General features: G+C 44.9%; 2 protein-coding genes and 1 long non-coding RNA gene across 4 annotated transcripts in view; 2 read left to right on the forward strand and 1 right to left on the reverse strand.

Annotated features, from left to right (window-relative positions):
* ACSBG2 (acyl-CoA synthetase bubblegum family member 2) overlaps nucleotides 1-19,894 on the forward strand; it is a 256,592-nt gene that overhangs the window by 66,852 nt on the left and 169,846 nt on the right. The gene's annotated exons all lie outside the window — the stretch shown is intronic.
* Nucleotides 13,048-17,394, forward strand: LOC137508470 (uncharacterized). The gene is made up of 3 exons (XM_068233757.1): nucleotides 13,048-13,266; nucleotides 14,753-14,915; nucleotides 15,277-17,394. Exons 1-3 carry the CDS (start codon nucleotides 13,092-13,094, stop codon nucleotides 16,103-16,105), a joined length of 1,167 nt encoding a protein of 388 aa, XP_068089858.1. The 5' UTR covers nucleotides 13,048-13,091; the 3' UTR covers nucleotides 16,106-17,394.
* Nucleotides 13,786-19,894, reverse strand: part of LOC137508486 (uncharacterized) — a 56,883-nt gene continuing 50,774 nt past the window's right edge. The window contains exons 2-3 of the long non-coding RNA XR_011020482.1: nucleotides 17,762-17,863; nucleotides 13,786-14,695 (exon numbers count right to left, since the gene is read on the reverse strand). This is a non-coding gene — a long non-coding RNA (uncharacterized lncRNA). The remainder of the gene's footprint in view (nucleotides 14,696-17,761; nucleotides 17,864-19,894) is intronic.

A 19,894-nucleotide genomic window follows, 5' to 3' on the forward strand; every position in this document is an offset into this window, starting at 1 on the left:
CAGGCCGTCAATGTAGGCTTTGGCAGGATGATGCGTTAGATTCACCTGCCAGCGCCATCTGGAAGGGGAGCAATCATGGGAATGTGGACGGGCTGTCCCGTCAAGCAGAACCAACAGTGTAGGTGCTGGCAGGATGATCTGGGAAGATCGTCTGCCTTGCACCAAGTTAACGGCGGAGGTGTGGAGATATATTGGGGTGCTGATGCTGTTAAGGATAATACAGTAATATATTTTCATTTTCCCATTTTTATATCTGCTGTGGTATGTCAAAGGTGTAGAGATGCAGGCTAGATTCATTGACTGTTCCTGTATTTGTGTGGGTGGGTCACTAGACCTACATTTGCATCTAAAGAGGTCTTCAGTGAATACGACCAGTCACCTATCACACAGGACATCCTGCTGCAATGTGAAAGCCTTAATCAATTGTCACCTGTAACCTGGGGAGATTGGAAGTGAAGGAAGTCTTTTGTTTTGTGTGTGTGCTATAGTACCCTTTTCATGTATGTGGATCTCTGGAAATCCCATTTATGTCTGAGAACGGAGACAGGAAAACGCCTTAATCAAGTTTTCACCTGGAGTTGAAAGCCTAACTTCACAATCTTTGATGTATAGTAGACTTTTACCTGGAAATGGAATATGTCTGAGATTTAATTAAAACCTAGTTCCTCCCCTCCCCAAGTAAGTTGCAGCCTCCAGGCGTAGCTCAGAGTATAAAAAGCAGAGGCAAATGCCTAGTGACCATCTGCTCTGGGAGTTAGCGCATAGCTAGAGTCGATCTCGACTTCCGGTCGAACAAGCGGCATGCTCCTGCCGACAACTTTGAGACCTTCAAGTTGGTAACGTTTTTTTTAATCCCCATTTTTATTTTACGCAAATATCCGTGTGTGTTATCTTTGTAACTTTTATCTTGTAGCTATTTTTACTTTGTTTTTTTTGTAATCTTGTTGTATATATTAAGTTCTGCATTGTTCTATGTTTTTCTAGAATATTAAATTATTATTTAATAAGTTTGACTTCTGCCGTACTAAACTAACACTCATAGCCTAGAAGAGACTGAAGTGTTACCGTGTATAAGTTCATGCCTAATTGTACGCTTGAGCAACCCTACCGTATGAAATTGTAATTGCATTGTGTGTGGGGGCGTTTGTCATACGTTGGCCTAAGCGCGCAGCTGACCCAACGTATGAACAACGCCAGTGCGAGTAGCGACAGCAGAGTGGCTAACAGTATCGTTCGGAACGACTGTTAGTGGGTCTTTGCTTCACGACAGTGTAAGATTGCAACTGTGTGTGTGTGTGTGGGTGCGTGGCGTTCCCGTATTTGGCCTAAGCGCAAAGCTGACCCAAATACGAAAACGCGGAGTGCGCGCTGAGGACTCGACAGCAGAGTGGAAGTGTCTAGCAACGCTAGTGGTGGCAGTGAGAGGTGTTTTGAGGGGTTCCAGCCTTGTTTGTAGCTTAAATAAGGCTGTTCCCCGCTTAATATGGTCAAACCCGCAGTCGGGAACCGTATACGCAGGCGTGCCGCGGGCCGGTTCCTGACAGAAGCATCTGGTGCTACATGAGTAATCATGTCATCCTATCTGAGCTTATTGCAAAGTGTGGACCCTAATCCCGTACCCTTTATAACCCAAAGAACTACCCAATTTTACTCTAACCCACCCCACTCCCTGACCCAAACACCAGGAAGTATCATTCCCCGAACTTACTGAACACGGGTAAGAAATGTGGCCAGCCCTCCCGACCCGCATGCAGTAGAATATACAAAGTGCTTAGAAACAGGTACACTTGAACGTACTACTATTAGGTGCATTGAGCTACGTAGGAACATTATTAAGCCAACATATAGTGTATAATGACCCATGAGAAAATTGGATCTCCGGTTATAGAAAGTTTTTCAGTTTAACATTTAGCCCGATAGAGCTGTGATACTGACAACGGCAGAGAGCCACCATGTATAAGCATAAGATTAAGTTCAAACCAGGTGATTGAATGTCTGTCAAATATACACAGTTAGTAATGGTTATTGCAAAAGAAACAGCATATATAAATTGTGCAGGAAGTATAGTGTCTTGTGGCGCTGGAGAAAGAAAACACAGCTGCAAAGGTTAAGTTCCAGGGCTGCATATAAAAAGACAAAAAGCGTGGCTCCGTAACAGATGAAAATAAACAAAAAGCCAGGACCTATCTGATCAATTAGCAAATCCTTGTGAGTCAAGCCATTGTGATACTTCTGCAGGAGCAAAGAAAAAATGAGCTTTGCCGTTGTGCAAAACTTTTAATTTAGCTCAGCGTGCGCGCAATCTCATGTAAATTAGAGCCCCAGGACTTGATGCCAATTGGCGTTAGGTGGTCCTGGGGCTGCCGCCGCGACCACGCCCGTTGGCGTGGGGCGGTCTTTAAGTAGTTAAAAGCTTGCCATTTCCCTTCAGTGTCCTCCCCTTGTAGTACATTATCCCAGTTCAGCAAACGTAGTGCCTGCCTGAATTGATTGAACTTAGCTTTTCTAAAAAGCATAGTTTTAGTGGTTCTGCTGCCCCGTGGCCTATCAGTCACCAGATCAAATGTTATCATGTTGTGATCACTATTTCCCAAATGTTCTTGAACCTGCACATTTGATACATTATCTGGTCTATTAGAAATGATCAAATCCAGTAACGCATTCCCCCTAGTTGGTTCCGTTACCATTTGAGTCAAGTAATTGTCCTGTAGTGCTGCCAGAAATCTGCTGCTTTTACCAGAATGGGTAGCCTCAATACTCCAGTCAATGGCCTCAATTCATTAAGCTTATCTCCTGTCTTTAATAACTCTTCTAGAGTGGTTACCATGGTGATAAGGCATGTCTTATTCAGGGAACATTTTACCTCAGGCAAACCTAAAGTTAACTCTTCTGTCTTTAAGTTAACTCTTTAATCCTTAAAATAACTCCAGAGTTAAAGACAGGCTGTTCATTAACTGCATGTGAAAATAAGTACAGAGGAGGTAACTTAACTACAGAGGAGGTAAATTAACTACAGAAGAGGTAACGTAAGGAATGTAGAGAGAAGATAACTCTCTTATGCTGGATACACACGTTGCGTTTCCGCGTTCGATGCGGCGTTCGATTCGCGTCGATTTGATTATTTCCGAGCATTTCCGAGCGCATTTCGATTATTTTTAGGTCGAATGCCATGTAAAGTATGGCAAATCGACCTAACGATCCATCGACCTGCGAATTGGACATGTTGGAAATAATCGAATCGACGCGAATCGAACGCTGCATCGACGCGGAAACGCAATGTGTGTATCCAGCATTACTAGTGGAGGTAAGTTTTCTCTTGCCTTATTATCTCCAGCATGATCTTAGTGAATTGAGGCCAATGTCTGGAAAGTTGAAGTCGCCCATAACTATGACTTCATTTTTACTTGCAGCTTTTTCAGTCTGCTGTAGTAATTGCAGTTCTGCAGCTTCATGAATATGTGGTGGCCTGTAGCATACCCCAATAAGCAATTGGCAACCTTTATTTCCACCATGAATATTTACCCAAACGGACTCCACATCTTCTCAGTCTTCCTCCATCTCATCGTTCAGGACAGCTGTAAAAGAATTCTTAACAAAGAAACAAACCCCTCCACCTTTTTTTCCTGTTCTATCCTTCCTAAACACATTGGGCTTGATTCACAAAGCGGTGCTAACTGTTAGCACGCCTGTGAAAACCCCCTTAGCACATCTAAACTAGCTTTTTGCGCATAAAACTTTACGCGCACACTGCACAGAGCGCAGGGCGCTCCGCGCGAAGTGCCCATTAAAGCCTATGGGACTTAGCGCGCGCATAGAACTTTGCGCGCATAGAACTTTGCACGCAAAACTTTGCACGGGATCTGATTGAGAAATCCGGTGCTAACCTACTTAGCACGTCTAAAAACTTTAGACGTGCTAAGTAGGTTAGCACTGCTTTGTGAATCAAGCCCAATGTATCCCTCTAAATTCCCTATCCCTAACCTCCTTACTCTTTACACTGTCCCCACCCCCCTCTCCACCCCCCGTAATGTTAGGCTCCCACTGTCTTTTTTTACCTTATCTTGTCTACATATTGAGACTTTATCCTCCCACCTGCCCCTAAATCCTAGTTTAAAATCTCCTCCAACCGTTTAGCCATCTTCTTCCCCTCCCCATTAAGGTGCAGCCCATCCCAGCTGTAGAAACTGTAGCCGACTGCAAAGTCTGCCCAGTTCTCCAGGAACCCAAACCCCTCCTTCCTACACCAATTTCTCAGCCACTTATTTAACTCCCCAAGTTCCCTCTGTCTCTCAGATGTAGCACGTGGCACTGGCAGTATTTCAGAAAACACCACCTTGGAGGTCTTTGCTTTAAGTTTATCTCCAAGTACCTGAAAATCATTTTTGAGGACCTTCCATCTCCCACTAAATTTGTCATTGGTGCCAATGCGTACCATGACAGCCGGGTCTTCCCCAGCCCCACTCCTTTCCTAACCCCTGACCCCACCCTGCTTCTACGTTAAACTGGGAGAAGCTTTTACTAAAATGAGTCCTGGATCATGCACCTTGACAGGTACTGCTGTGGGAGTATCACAATGGTTAACATACATACAGTCATCAGTTCAAACCCCAACCCCTGGCAAGTCAGAACAGCCATAAAACAAAAAGCATTAATATGGAGAGTAACTTTATTTTTAGGATATAGCAATGTCCCCAAAAGAGGATAGAGGACATCCTCAAGACCTATGACATGTAAATTAGTTCTGGGCACAGTATTAGGACATTAATCGTTAGGTACGAAGTCAAAGGATTCTTCCGTAATCTCCTCATATCGACTAAAAAGGAAGGGACTTGCAACAGGGTAAGGCACTGAGGACAAATAGTGAGCTGACTGCACAAAGTCGCTTGTGAACAAGGCAGGGCAAATAAAAACAAAGGTCATCTGTCTCCAAGAGTGTTGGAAGCAGGCAAGGGCAGGGGGGCTCTGGGTACCCAGGCACCAGTTAAAATCCTCAATAAAAAGGCTCCTTTGGCCATGCAAAGGAATCTCCACCCTGACCGCAATAAGCTCTGCCCACTTGGGAAGCTCTGTCCCTGCCTGGGACACTTTGGAGTGAAGAGGCTCCAGACAGGAATCCTGGTGTGGCCATTCTGTCAGCTGTGTGAGAGCAAGTAAGATGGTGTCTCCCTAACACATGTGCCCACTGTGACTTATCCCTTTCCCCCGAGCTCCCCAGTGACTTATTCCTCCGCCTAGCACCCATAGTGACTTCTCCCTCCACTTAGAACCCATAGTAACCTTTCCTTTCCCAGCACTAGCAGTGATCCTGCCTACCCCAACACACACATTGACCTCTCCCTCCCCAGCAGCCACAGTGACCTCCCCCAGCACCCACACTGACCTATCCCTCCCCCAGCACTCACAGTGACCTTTCGCTCCCCAAGCAGCACCCCTCCTGTCCCCAGCAGCACCCATAGGGACATCCCATACCAAAAGCACCACCCACAGTGACCTCTCCCAGCACCAATCATCCACAGTGACTTCTCCTTCCCCCAGCAACACCACTGACTTCTACCTCCCCCAACACTCACAGTGACCTCTACCTTCCCCAGCACCCACAGTGACCTCCCCTTCCTCCAGTACCCACACTGACCTCTACCTCTCGCAGCTCCCACAGTGACCTCATGATACTTGATACCCGCCCATTTATCCAGAACCCACATGACACCTTGTCCTGGCACCCAGAACCCACATGGCACCCAACATTTGCATTTAGCACCCACATGACAACCAATACCCCATTAGTCAGCACCCATCACCAACATGGCACCATGTACTCACTCCCAGTACCTACTTGGCACACAGTATTAGCACCTAGGACCCACATGACACCCTATGCCCCCCATAATCAACACCCAAGTGGCATAGTACTCACACAGCACCAAGTTCTCAAGCCATAATATGCACCTAGTACCCTTCCATGGCCTTCACACAAATAGCATCCAGTACCCATCCATGGTCTAAACCCATATAAGACCCAGTACTCCCATGGCAGTCCCACATCCAAACCCCACATGACACTCCCTACTCACTGAAGTCCTGCCCACTGCACCTATGTGCACCCAGTACCCACTCTTGACCTGTACCCAGCACTCACATGGCTCCCTGTACCAATTAGCACTCACATGGCACCCATCATTGTTTATCACCATCTGCTATTCATTTACCACTCAATACTGCTTAGCACTCACTGCCAATAAACACCCACTACAAACTGGACCTTGGTACCCAATGCAGCTTTACACAGATTGTACTTTGCCACCTTAGCACCCACTGCAGCTTAGCACAAACTGGACCTTTGCATCTTACCACCCACTGTATCTGGGCACTTACTGCAATTTTTCTCATCATATCATAGATCATATTGTTGCCCCCAGTATAGGTTAGATAGGTAGGTGCCGGCAGTATAGGGTAGATAGGTAGGTCCCTGCAGTGTAGGCTAGATAGTAAAGTGCCCCCGGTATAGGCTAGATAGGTAGGTGCCCCCAGTATAGGTTAGATAGGTAGATGCCCCCAGTATAGGTTAGATAGGTAGGTGCTGGCAGTATAGGCTAGATAGGTAGGTGCCCCAGTATAGGTTAGATAGGTAGGTGCCTGCAGTATAGGCTAGATAAGCAAGTGCCCACAGTATAGGTTAGATAGGTAGGTACCCCTCAGTATAGGTTATAGTTAGATGCCCCCAGTATAGATTAGATAGGTAGGTAACCCTCAGTATATTAGATGGGTAGATGCCTCCAGTATAGATTAGATAGGTAGGTACCCCTCAGTATAGGTTAGATAGGTAGATGCCCCCAGTATAAATTAGATAGGTAGGTACCCCTCAGTATAGGTTAGGTAGATGCATGCCCTTAGTATAGGTTAGATAGATGGGTGCCTCCAGCATAGGGCGGGGGGGGGGGAGCGGTTACGTCATCACAGGGGGCGCTGTTACCATAGCGACAGACGCCGCACGCCGGGACAGGATGAAGATAAGCTGTGTGCAGGATCGAGGCAGGTGAGTTGAACCTTTGCTCTCCCTGCTCCCCCCGGCCCCCACCGTTGTGCCCACCCTCCTGCCGCTCCGCCGCCAGCAGCAGAGCGAGGCCCCCCTTCGTGTGAGGCCCCAAGCGGGGGCGTGGCTCGCCTGTATGCTGGCGGCGCCCCTGCCCTTGAGGGTCCTCTGCAAGGCCCTGGTTGGAAGTGCCTGGCACACAATCAGCCTTTGTTGTCCCGAAGCAGCTGTGCCCTCCAAAGTCCCAGAACATTTCCATAGACATGTACCCAAATACACATTGCCCACAATATTAATAAAGAAAGATAGATAGGTCAAAACTAAGTGGGCCACAACAAACAACAACCAAGCCCCTTACCCCTGCAGGGTGTCAAGCCACGATACTCCTGCATCCGGGGACCGGAAGAACCTGGTGTGATCACCATCCTGTACCCGTAATCTGGCTGGGAACATCATAGCTCTTAATTGAACTCTTACCGCCTCTTGCAATGCTTCTGTGTTTCCGGTGAAAAACCTGAGCCTTGTGTTCTCAAAGTGGATGTCGTATAGCTACCTCGCCTCCTGCAATATAACATCCCTTTCCTAGCAGTTTAGCAACTTGAAGATAAAAGCATGGGGAGGCAAGAGGTAGAGGGCTAGTAGGGATCCTGTGTGCCTGATCCTGAGAGCCAGGTGCCCACTCTACTGGAGCTAGTATAAAGAATAGGAAGTTTATCGGGATTCAAAATTAACTGCAAAAAAAAAAGTGAACTTTTGTTCCTTTCTAAGAAAGCAGACATGCCCCCGCTCGATAGTATGCCCATAAAAATAGCTACAGATCATATTATGGCGCTTCCCGTGGGCATCTTTGGCCGTGCTGCTTTGATAAAAATGGTAACCTTTAGTAGATTATTATATCTGATGCAAACGCTACCACTGCTTATTAAACATAGAGATAGTCAGCAGTTAAATAAATCTTTCTCACATATTATAAGGCGCGGTAATCAAGCTAAAATTAAACTTAGAAGACTCCAACTTCCCGAAAGATATGGGAGGTATAGGCTTTCCGGACATATGAAGGTATGATTTGACATGTCTCTTTAGGCATGCTAAAGACTGGGTAGCACAGACAAGTAATTTTCTTTAAATTAGATTCATGGGGTGCTCCATGCTAGCTGGGATGTCAAGCCTCCCCATTTAAAATATAATTGTTTATAGGGACACAATTATAGCCTGGAGAGAGGCACGGAAATTGTTCCATTTACCCTGGCGAGTCTCTTAATACATGGCACGCAGTGGGCATCCTGGCTTTGAGGCGGGTATGATGCATGAGGTTTTTAGACAATGGAAGCAAATGGGGGTAGTTTGACTTGGAAACCTATTTCATCTTATAGAACATAAATGGCTCACCTTTGCTGAACTAAGGGACAAATATGACATACCAATAACGCATTATTTAATGTATGCACAAGCCAAGTCTTTCACGACTAAACACTTGAGAAACATATCAGCTATCGCTGGTATTCTGCCTTTTGATACCTTCTTTAGGCCGGAGGGAGAGAAGAAATCTTTGTCCACTTTACAATCAGACCTATTACATATAAAATAGTAAGAGGTTAGTTACACAGAATATGAAAGTGTGGCAGAAATACTTCCCAGATGATCAAATAGCTGAAAAGGTAATCGCAGGAAACAATGTGGTTAGGCGTTTAATAGTGAATGAAGCCTGGAGGGAATCTCATGTAATGTTTATGTACTAGGTCAAACGGGCATTTAATATAACTTATCACATTCCTGTCCAGGGGTATACAGAATCAATGTAACATATCAGCTTTAGGCAGATTACATTTTGGACATTTTATTTATTTATTTATTTGCTTTATAAATACAACAAATAAATAAATAAATAAATAAAATGTCCAAAATGTAATCTGCCTAAAGCTGATATGTTACATTGTATTTGGTTTTGCTCTAAAATAATGTGTTACTGGCACCAAGTCTCTGTGTTCTTGAAAAAAATATGCCACAGTGATTATGATAAGGATCCTCTACTGTATCTCTTCAACCATGATGATAAGCCTACTGATGCAAATGTGACCAAGCCCAAAGTACCTGATATTTCACATATGAGTCTGATCGCAACACGAAAAACTATTTATAATTGTTGGATATATAATGCAGTACCTACAGTGTGGGATCGTAGAAGACTAAGGGTGGCCACTAATGATCCAACCTTTTTATCCAATCTTACCAAATCTATGTAGTGGAAGAGTAAACTGAGTGGACATATTTAATGAATACTATAGGCTGTCCCTTCATAGAAATGGTAAGATTGGATGAAAAAGATTGGATCATTAGTGGCCACCTTAACTCTTACTACTGTACTAAACATAGAGAGACTGGACGCCACTTCAAATTCTGAAAAGCGAACCAAAAAATTATTCCGTAGACCATTTATCTGTCATATGATAAAAGACACAAAGCTTAAAAGGGATACCGTAGGGGGTCGGGGGAAAATGAGTTGAAGTTACCCGGGGCTTCTAATGGTCCCCCGCAGGCATCCTGTGCCCGTGCAGCCACTCACCGATGCTCCGGCCCCGCCTCCGGTACACTACTGGATTTCAGACTTTAAAGTCTGAAAACCACTGCGCCTACATTGCCGTGTCCTCGCTCCTGCTGATCTCACCAGGAGCACACGGCACAGGCACAGACCATACTGGGCCTGCACAGTACGCTCCTGGTGACATCAGGCGGGGGACCATTAGAAGCCCTGGGTAACTTCAACTCATTTTCCTCCGACCCCCCTACAGTATCCCTTTAAGGAATTTATGGACCCTTTCATATATTCCAGCTGGTAGTTCATGGAATAGCTACTGGGAACATTGGGGAATTTGGATGTGTCTGGTACTCATAGTACACTGGGGCACTGGCCCCCTGGGAATCACTTTGCCCCCCCCCCCCCATTAACATACAGTTAAAGGAATACTATCTATACCCAAGTGTTCTAAAATAATGTACAAATGTCTAAGTAGCTGTGTAAATATTTTGCTAATTTTCATGTTGAATATCAGAGGCTAAATGTGACTGATTGCGGAGAAACTGCCGCGCGTTCTGACAGTGAGGCGGCGGAATCCACGCACAGAGTAGCGGTTTCACCGCAGCAACATGCTTCTGGTTTGTCTGGACCTAGTAGTGCACACAGATGGAGAGCTACACGCGCGCCGCAAGACAGGCTCTTTATGCCAATAGGAGAAGGGTCAGCTGATCCCAGCTCAGCAGGTGATTGGTTGATGGGAGCTGGGCGGCGCTGTGGAGCGCTTTACTATATATATATATATCTCTTGCTGTTCAGTTGCTGGTTGTCTGGCGTTGCGAATATCTATGTGTTAGCACTCAGACCTTAGTCAGAGCCTTCAGTGTGGTGGAACCAGGTGGACCTGGGAATACACACTTAGCCAGTTTACTGTGTATCATCTGTGTTATTCTTTAGACCAGTTCCAGGGTGTAGAGACCACGGACCTCACACCCAGACTAGGGAACTTGTGTTATCATTCTGTTATACATCAGACTAGTTCCAGGGTGTAGAGACCACGGACCTCACACCCAGACTAGGCATTGTTTGATATCTGTTATGACTTATTGCTTTCCTGACTTTCCCTCTGCTTTCTGATTCGGTACCTTGCATTTCGGATTACCTGTTTCCAAACCCTGCTTGCCTTGGATACCGAATCAGTTTCCTGTCTTTGTACTTTATCTGTCTGTGTGTTGCCGACCCGGCCTGCCCAACCTTTCTGGCTTTCACCCACCCCTTGGGTGCTCAGCCTTCCTGCAGGGGCCCCTGCTCCTCAGAGGGGGCACTACTGCAAAAATCAGTCAGGGTCTCCTTCTCGTAGAGTCCTTGACTGCAGTAGAGTCTGTCCCTACTCATTGGACCACCTGCTACCCCGGTGGTTCAATTACTACTGTTACACCAAACACTTACACGCTTCAGGTGTCCAGAGGTTAGCAATATATCTGTATTATCGGTGATTCTGCAGATCATCAATAATCAGATTCTCTCTGCGTGCTGACACCAATCGTTACACTAAAGCTTTAATTCATTGTGTATAGGATTTAACTCTATTGGGACAAATCATTTGCAAAGGGGTGTCTGCTTCAATGCACAGCCAGTGTTGTTTTTTGCATATCAGACTACAGAGTATTTTTCCCTGAAAGCAAAAAAGGTATGAAAAGCTGTTGAATCACTGACAATTAGGGCCCGTTCACACTACACGCGTTTCCATATGCGTTTTGGAATCGCGTGCGGGGGGGCCGACACGCAGGACATCAGACATTGCATAGAGTGCAATGTCTGATGTTCACACAGCATGCGTTCCGGACCTGTGCGGTCCGGGAACGCATGCTGCACGCAGATTTTACAAAAACGCGCGGCTGTCCCATTCACTTTTCAGTGATGGGATCAGCCACGCAACGCATACGAACGCGGACATGCGTGCGTTCGTACGCGTTGCGGTCTGCATGCGTTGCGGTCCGCATTTTGTAGTCTGAACGGGCCCTTAATGTTTAACCACTTGAGGACCACTGTCTTTCTACCCCTTAAAGAGTAACTGTTAGGCAGAAAATACCCAATACATTCTCTACTGCAGGCTAATAGAGCAGTAGAAAGGATGCTAACCAGGCAATGTAAACATTCAAAATCATTCTTACTTTAGTATATTTCTCTCCTCATGTCCCAGTCTCTAAAAGTGAACGCAAGCCGCAGAGAGAGTGACAGGCATGCTGAATCAGCCTGATTGGCTGATGCCTCTGTCACTCATCTCTCTGCAGTGCGATTGGCCGCCTGGTCTCCCCTTGTCTGCCTGGTCGCCGCTGCTGTTAGAGCGCACGGAGGGGGGCCAGAGGCTATCTCCTGTCACTGTCCTCTGCCCCCCTCCTCCAGTGGCATGTCCGCGCCCCCGCCGTTCTGCCGCCCGCCGTCGCCGTATTCTCCTTTTTCCCCGCACTGAGCTTTGGGGGAAGGATAAAGGTAGTGCACACACACAGACTCCCGGAATAATGGTTCCAGGCGCTGCAGTATCCTACACTCTGCACTAGTGCAGAGAATAGATGGGAACGACAGCGCTTGGATCCATTATTAGGTGAGTCTGTGTGTGGCTGCTGCATTTATTCCTTCCCGCTGTGCTCAGAGTCAGTGCGGGGAGGAGGGGGATGCGGGGGGGGGGGGGGGGGAAGAAGATCTAACCAGACACAAGATGGCCCCTGCCAGCAACAGGAACCTTCTAATATATAAATATGATTATAACTGAAATGAAAACTTTGACACCCAGATACATCTGTTATGTAAGTAGAGCATGTATTTATCTACTTATGTATGGGTTTTTTTGAGGGGGCATTTTGGAGCAGTTGCACTTTAAGGACCAGAGCCTTTTTCTCCATTCAGACCACTGCAGCTTTCACGGTTTATTGCTTGGTCATACAACCTACCACCTAAATGAATTTTACCTCCTTTTCTTGTCACTAATACAGCTTTCTTTTGGTGCTATTTGATTGCTGCTGCGAGTTTTAGTTTTTATTATATTCATCAAAAAAGACATGAATTTTGTAAAAAAAAATGTTTTTAACTTTCTGTGCTGACATTTTTCAAATAAAGTAAAATTTCCTATACATTTGAGCGCGAAAGTTATTCTGCTACATGTCTTTGTTTCAGGGCTCGTTTCCACTATCGCGAATCCGCATGCGTCCAACGCATGCGGATTCGCACATGTCATGTAAGTGGATGGGCCTGTTTCCACTTCTGCGTTGGCGTTGTGCGTTTTTCGTAGCGGTGGAAAAACGCTCAAAAGAGGCAACGATTTTGCCTGCGTGTGGAATGCATGCGATTCGCATGCGATTCGCATGTAATGTATTTGATAGGGATTTCGCATGCGGTTACTACATGCGAATTTGTATGCGAATTCGCATACAAAAACGCGTACAATAAAGTTTCCCATTCAATTTTTTTTTTTCCCCTTTTGTACAATTACCCACAAGCAAGGCCTTCTTTCCTGCTTCCTGTGTCTGTATTTCAAAGCGACTGGCAGCCATGGAATACACTATTGAGAGCCTGGTATCCTTGGTACATGCTAATCCTTTTATATATGATAAAAGGCTGCCAGGCTATAAGGACAAAGCACTTATTAAGAGGACATGGCACAACATAGCAGAGGAATTCACTCCGGATTGGGAGGACTTGTCATCGTCAAAGAAAAAGTTGGAAGGTGAGTGGTGATCTGTGCACTTGTAATATGTTTTGTGTGTATTGTGATAGCTTTATATGAGTAATGGGCCATAATGTGAATGACAGGTGCTTGGCTCGTGGTTTCCACAGGCCACTGTACTGTCACACTGTAGATCGTACCCTGGGGGTAACATTCCCCCCTCCCCCCCAATTGTAGGGGACTCATGTAGTGGAATAACATAGATGTGCCTGGAAAATAGATTATGAAGTGCAACAACAGCACAACCCAGCGGTTCTGCAGTCGATAAGTGGGGGGATGATCACGCAGCACGTGTGGCGCACGTTGGCTAACCAATACACGCACTTCCGCCAGATGTCATGTATGCCTACCATTTGTGCGGTGGGGTTACAGTTAGTATACGTAGATAGGTTGATGTCATTACTGGTGAAATGTGCCTTAATGTAACGTCTAAGTACCCCAGCACCAAGAAGCATGATGTATATGAATATGTTAGTGTTAGTGCTTTCACTCAATCAGTCAAACACATTGTTATGTTTGCACATTTTATTAGTAGAAAGCCAGAAAAAAATGCATGTAGGTCTACAATCTCCCAGCTCTGTTTTGGAAGAAATGCGACATACAGTCGCGATTTCTGAGTGCCTCATTCGTGTGCTGACCTCCACTCCAAGTGATGCCACTTAGCGGTGGAACCTCAAGTGCATTCACTTCATCCACCGAGATTCCTTCTTTGTCTATCACGACATTGTGAAGGATGCATGCAGCTTTCACCACAGACACCGCATTTTCCACTTTCAACTGGATAGCTGTATGCAGCACCCTCCATTTGTTAGCCAAAATGCCAAAACTACATTCCACCACTCGTCTGGCCATACTTAACCGGTAATTAAAATGTCTTGTCCGGTCATTCAAGCGAGTGGCTGAGTATGGGCGCATTACATGTCGGGATAAAGCAAACGCCTCATCACCCACAAAGGTGTAGGGGTAAGCAGGATTGTTGGTCCCAGGCCATGGACTTGGTGGCGGCAAGTCCAGCGTGCCATTCTCCATGCGATAGCACAAGTTGGTGTTCCTGAAGATCTGGGAATCACTTGCTGTTCCGTATGCACCAACGTCGATGTACAGAAATTTGTAATCGGCATCAGCAACTGCCATAAGGACAATGGAAAATTTTTTTTTATAATTGAAATACTGACTACCGCTGTGTGGTGGCTGCACGAGTCTGATGTGTTTGCCATCCACTGCTCCAATGCAATTTGGAAACCGACACTTTGCCCAAAACTTAGTTGAAACCTCCTCCCAACGTTGGCGGTTAGGGACGGGCATAAAAGTGGCATGAAGTTCTCGCCAGATTACCAGACACGTGTCCTTCACAATGTTTGAAATTGTAGTTTTTCCCAAGCGGTAGGCGAAATGCAATGATGCAAATGATTGGCCAGTGGCCAAAAACCTATGGAGAAAAAGAAATGTACCATTAATGTTCTGTTTTGTTATCTTTTCTCTACAGTAAAATTCTATATGAATAAGTGGAGATCCGTAAGGGACACTTACAAAAAAGAATTGACGAAACTAAGGAAATTGGAGAAAAGTGGGAGTGCTGCTCCAGCTCCACCCACCTACAAGAACTTTGAATTGTTGTCCTTTCTGCGTACCATATATGAACCACGAAGGTAAAGTTACATTTCATATTTCGATTGGTTGCCTACTACAACCATTTAACCACGATCATTAACAACACACATACATTTGACAATGGCACACACTGTGAGATATATAGTATGGCTGAGGGAGGCCTAACAGCTGCTTAGCTCGTACCTAACATTTTAATCATGCATGAAAGCACCGTTTGCTGTACAACAAAAACATGTGCGAGGGCTAGGTCAACCATACTCTGTACCCCCATGTGTATGTCAATGCCCATTCCACGTAGATATGTGTTGCCATGGATGCTGGATAATTACATAATGTACAGATCTGTTGCCATATATACTCAATCATACATTGGGATCTGTTGTTTCTTTTGTTTTTCAGAACAGAGGATAGTTTTTCCACTTCAACTAATGTGGAGGCCGACAGCGACAGTACTTGTGCTTCTGCCAACAGCAACTCAGATGCTGGGGACAATGTTTCAGAGGTGCCATCCACTCATACAAGTGGGAGTGCTCACTCCTCACTTACCACTGTGAGACCGCGGACTAGACCAGCAACTCGACCAAAAAGAGTTAGGCCTGCCGTAGTGGACGAGGAGGAGAATGTACATTTGGCACAAATGAACAAAACTTACCAAGAAATTTTGGAACACTTCAAATCAAACCGTGAGCGACAAAGGTCACCCGAGGAGAATGTGGCCTACAAAATCACAGACTCAATGGTGCCTTACCTAATGGACATTGACCCACGTTACTATGCCGATGTACATGGGGAATTCATTGATGCAGCTAAAAAATATCTAGCAAAAACACGGCAAGACCGTGATGGCAACCAGGGTAATAAGCAGGGGTCCAACTTAGAGGGTAGTAGTTTTCGAGTTCCCAATCAGGGTACATACCAAGAGTGCTGGCCGTCTGATAAGTCGATGCCAGTTCATAGGTCAGAGCCGCAACACTCATGGATACAGCAAGGGCAAGCGTACAGTAGCATGCCTCCCTCACAGATGCATTCAATGGGGCGGCCACACAGAGAAACATCATCTACCTCTCGGACGGGAGCAGATGTGGGCGAAATGTATCATAGGAACCCCACTCAAATTCCCGAAACACGTTTATATCATAATTTAGATAGGCCTTCAGCACCCTGTGCTTCACAAACCACAGAATTCTCGATGACGAGATTCATGTTTGATTATGATGCTACGGAGTAATTACCACATTTTTCTTATTTGCTTTTGTTCGTCTCATTATGTAGTTGGGAATTGCATTATGCACAGTCCGTTGAGTGCACTACAGAGGCATGTACCGAAGCCATCATACAAACTTTCAGTTAAAAATGTTTTGTGTTGTAAAGATTCAAAAGGTAAAGTATTACAGGACCAGAGTGAATGTCCGTATATGTAGTTTGGTTATCATGATTTTGTGAAGTCAGACAGTGATTGATTTGCCATCACATGCAAAGAAAACACCCATCACTATCATGGCTGCCTTTACTACAAACATATTGTGCAAACAAATCTGCATGCTACAATTTACAATCTGTGAAGCTGCTGCTCCTGGCAGCAGATCTCCCCCTATACATTTCCCCAAGGTGGGGCAGGGTTCTCTTTGCTGCGCTGCACAGCATCCTACCATCCCGCACCGCATGTCTACATCCCAGCGTACAAGATCCTTCCTGTGTCACTCCTTTCTTGCAACTTCATGGTCAGCAGAGTGACACCGAAAGTATACTGCACTGTGGGATGTGGCCAAGTGGTGCGGCATTGTAGCACACAGTGCAGGTTAGAAAATAAAATCAGGAGGCACAGAAAAATAGTGAACACTACTCTTAGAAAAGTACTGTCTGTATTGTTTGCCTCATGGCTGTGTGGACGTACATAGCGATTGAGCTGTAGGTGCGGCCATGCCGCCTTTCCTCTGTTATATGACGATTGTGCCGATTAAAGTGGCCCATTGACAACGCATCTCACAGACTCTGTCTGTCTGTATTACGGCACAGTCATGTGAGGGGATCTGAAGCCTATTTCATTGCCTCCCTTCCCTGTGTATTACAGTGACTTACATCGCAACACTGGGTCAGGAGGCAATGAAAGGGGCTCCTGAGACGCTCATATGCCTAAGCCATAATAAATAAGCGCACAGTATACATCCGGGGATCACAAAGAAAGGAGGTTGTGGAGCCGAAGTCGATAGATGATGTTCACATTGGAACATCAGCCTCTGCTCCTTGCGTGGCTGCAAAATGTTTTTCCTTCAGTAGTTAAAGTGTATGTATCTGCTTATGTGAGGAAAAACATGCACATGTGTTCAAGCACCATTGGTGTAGCAGTACACTTCTCTTGCTGGCCCTTTCATGAGAGGACTGTAAGTTTAAAATTTAACACCCAGTCAACATAAGCAATGAATAATGCAGTCTGAAAAGCAGATGCAGATATGTTGAGTACACTTTGTATTATGCTTTATGTGTTTGTGTTGGTTTACAAAGCTTGACAATGTGACCAAAATGGAACTATTTCCAACATGTTGTGCTACTTGCAAGTGTTTGTTTGATTAAAAATTACAACACAAGATAGCACTTACTATTATTTAATACGTTATCTAAACATTATATTTAAAAAATTTATGTTTTAATGTTGCCTGTGTCCTTTGTTCACCATCTAAAGTCATATAAAGTAACCAGTCCTTGCCAACTGCTGGGTGGTCCCTCCACGTGGCCAAAGCCTCTCCACCTTAACTGCTGCATTGATGATGTTAGTGGAAGTGAAGACAGAGAGGCTTTTGCGACATGCATGGACAAAATAGCGGATGGTAAGGACGACCATTTAACAATGTGGCAATGACATAAATGTAAGAGGGCGCCTTCTCACCTTAACGTAAGCAGAAGTCTCTCCTCCGGGATCACAGCATTACGGTACCAGGTATTCTGCCTCCGTAAATGTGCGCCCAAGGTCTGCAGCAGGTAATCAAAACTGGGCAAAATAAAAAAAAAAATTTTTTTACATACTTTTCAGCATTTTACATTAATGAACAAATTAAGATACATTTTCTACTTACGTGCTAGTACTCATCCGTGTATAGTTGAAAAACTTCACCGGGTGACTACGGATATCCTCATAAAGGAGCGTAAACTGTCCTTTTAGAGGCCTCTCCACCACCAGAGGATGCACCCAAAAGCGGTGTCTCCTACGAGGTTGCCTCCTCCTCCTCCGCATCCTCTCCATAAAAAATTGCAAATTGTTCATCTTAGACAAAAGCACAAGATCCTCCAAATCCGACATTCTCCTAACTCCTCAAACCACAACCGACTAAAACTCCCACACCAAACACACGTGGCAACACCTTTTATAGGAATGTGTAAGGCCAATCCTTTTCCTGTGATGACAACTTCCTTCTACAGAATCACAGGCATTGAAAGTGTTAAAAACGCTTCTTAATGTTCGCATGCGAATTCGCATGCGAATTCGCATGAAATTACGCATGCGAATTCGCAACACTGATACGAATTCGCATTCCTCCAAATATTACAAACGCGTGCAAATTCGCAACGCAACAGTGGAAACAAGCCCTCAAAAAAATCCATTCATTGTATATTTATTGGTTTTGGTAAAAGTTATAGCGTTTACAAACTATGGTGCCAAAAGTGAATTTTCCCATTTTGAAGCATCTCTGACTTTTCTGACCACCTGTCATGTTTCATGAGGTGCTAAAATTCCAGGATAGTATAAATACCCCCCAAAAGACCCCATTTTGGAAAGAAGACATCCCAAAGTATTCACTGAGAGGCATGGTGAGTTCATAGAAGATATTTTTTGTCACAAGTTAGCGGAAAATGACACTTTGTGGAAAAAAAATAATAATTTCCATTTCTTCTAACTTGCGACAAAAAAAAAAATGAAATCTGCCACGGACTCACTATGCTCCTCTCTGAATACCTTGAAGTGTCTACTTTCCAAAATGGGGTCATTTGTGGGGTGTGTTTACTGTCCTGGCATTTTGGGGGGGTGCTAAATTGTAAGCCACACATGTGGTATCGCCGTACTCAGGAGAAGTAGTATAATGTGTTTTGGGGTGTATTTTTACACATACCCATGCTGAGTGGGAGAAATATCTCTGTAAATGGACAATTGTGTGTAAAAAAAATCAAGATTGTCATTTACAGAGATATTTCTCCCACCCAGCATGGGTATTGTAAAAAATACACCCCAAAACACATTATACTACTTCTCCTAATACCCATGCTGGGTGGGAGAAATATCTCTGTAAATGACAATCTTGATTTTTTTTACACACAATTGTCCATTTACAGAGATATTTCTCCCACTCAGCATGGGTATGTGTAAAAATACACCCCAAAACACATTATACTACTTCTCCTGAGTACGGCGATACCACATGTGTGGCACTTTTTTGCACCCTAACTGCGCTAAGGGGCCCAAAGTCCAATGAGTACCTTTAGGATTTCACAGGTCATTTTGCGACATTTGGTTTCAAGACTACTCCTCACGGTTTAGGGCCCCTAAAATGCCAGGGCAGTATAGGAACCCCACAAGTGACCCCATTTTAGAAAGAAGACACCCCAAGGTATTCCGTTAGGAGTATGGTGAGTTCATAGAAGATTTTATTTTTTTGTCACAAGTAAGCGGAAATTGATTTTAATTGTTTTTTTTTCACAAAGTGTCATTTTCCGCTAACTTGTGACAAAAAAATAAATCTTCTATGAACTCACCATACACCTAACGGAATACCTTGGGGTGTCTTCTTTCTAAAATGGGGTCATTTGAGGGGTTCCTATACTACCCTGGCATTTTAGGGGCCCTAAACCGTGGAGTAGTCTTGAAACCAAATGTCGCAAAATGACCTGTGAAATCCTAAAGGTACTCATTGGACTTTGGGCCCCTTAGCGCACTTAGGGCCCTTTTCCACTACGGCGTTTGCGATGGCTGAATCGCAAAACCGCAAACCGCTAGTGATTTTTCAAATCGCTACAGTTTGCTTTTAAC

The sequence above is a fragment of the Hyperolius riggenbachi genome, chromosome 1, assembly GCF_040937935.1.
Source record: "Hyperolius riggenbachi isolate aHypRig1 chromosome 1, aHypRig1.pri, whole genome shotgun sequence".
NCBI lineage: Eukaryota > Metazoa > Chordata > Amphibia > Anura > Hyperoliidae > Hyperolius > Hyperolius riggenbachi.

Bases quoted from the DNA above. Each gene is read 5' to 3' on its own strand.
- LOC137508470 (XM_068233757.1), top strand. From the start codon at position 13,092: ATGGAATACACTATTGAGAGCCTGGTATCCTTGGTACATGCTAATCCT. The intron at 13,267-14,752 runs GTGAGTGGTGAT...TTTTCTCTACAG, and splicing joins GTCAAAGAAAAAGTTGGAAG to TAAAATTCTATATGAATAAG. The intron at 14,916-15,276 runs GTAAAGTTACAT...TTTGTTTTTCAG, and splicing joins ACCATATATGAACCACGAAG to AACAGAGGATAGTTTTTCCA.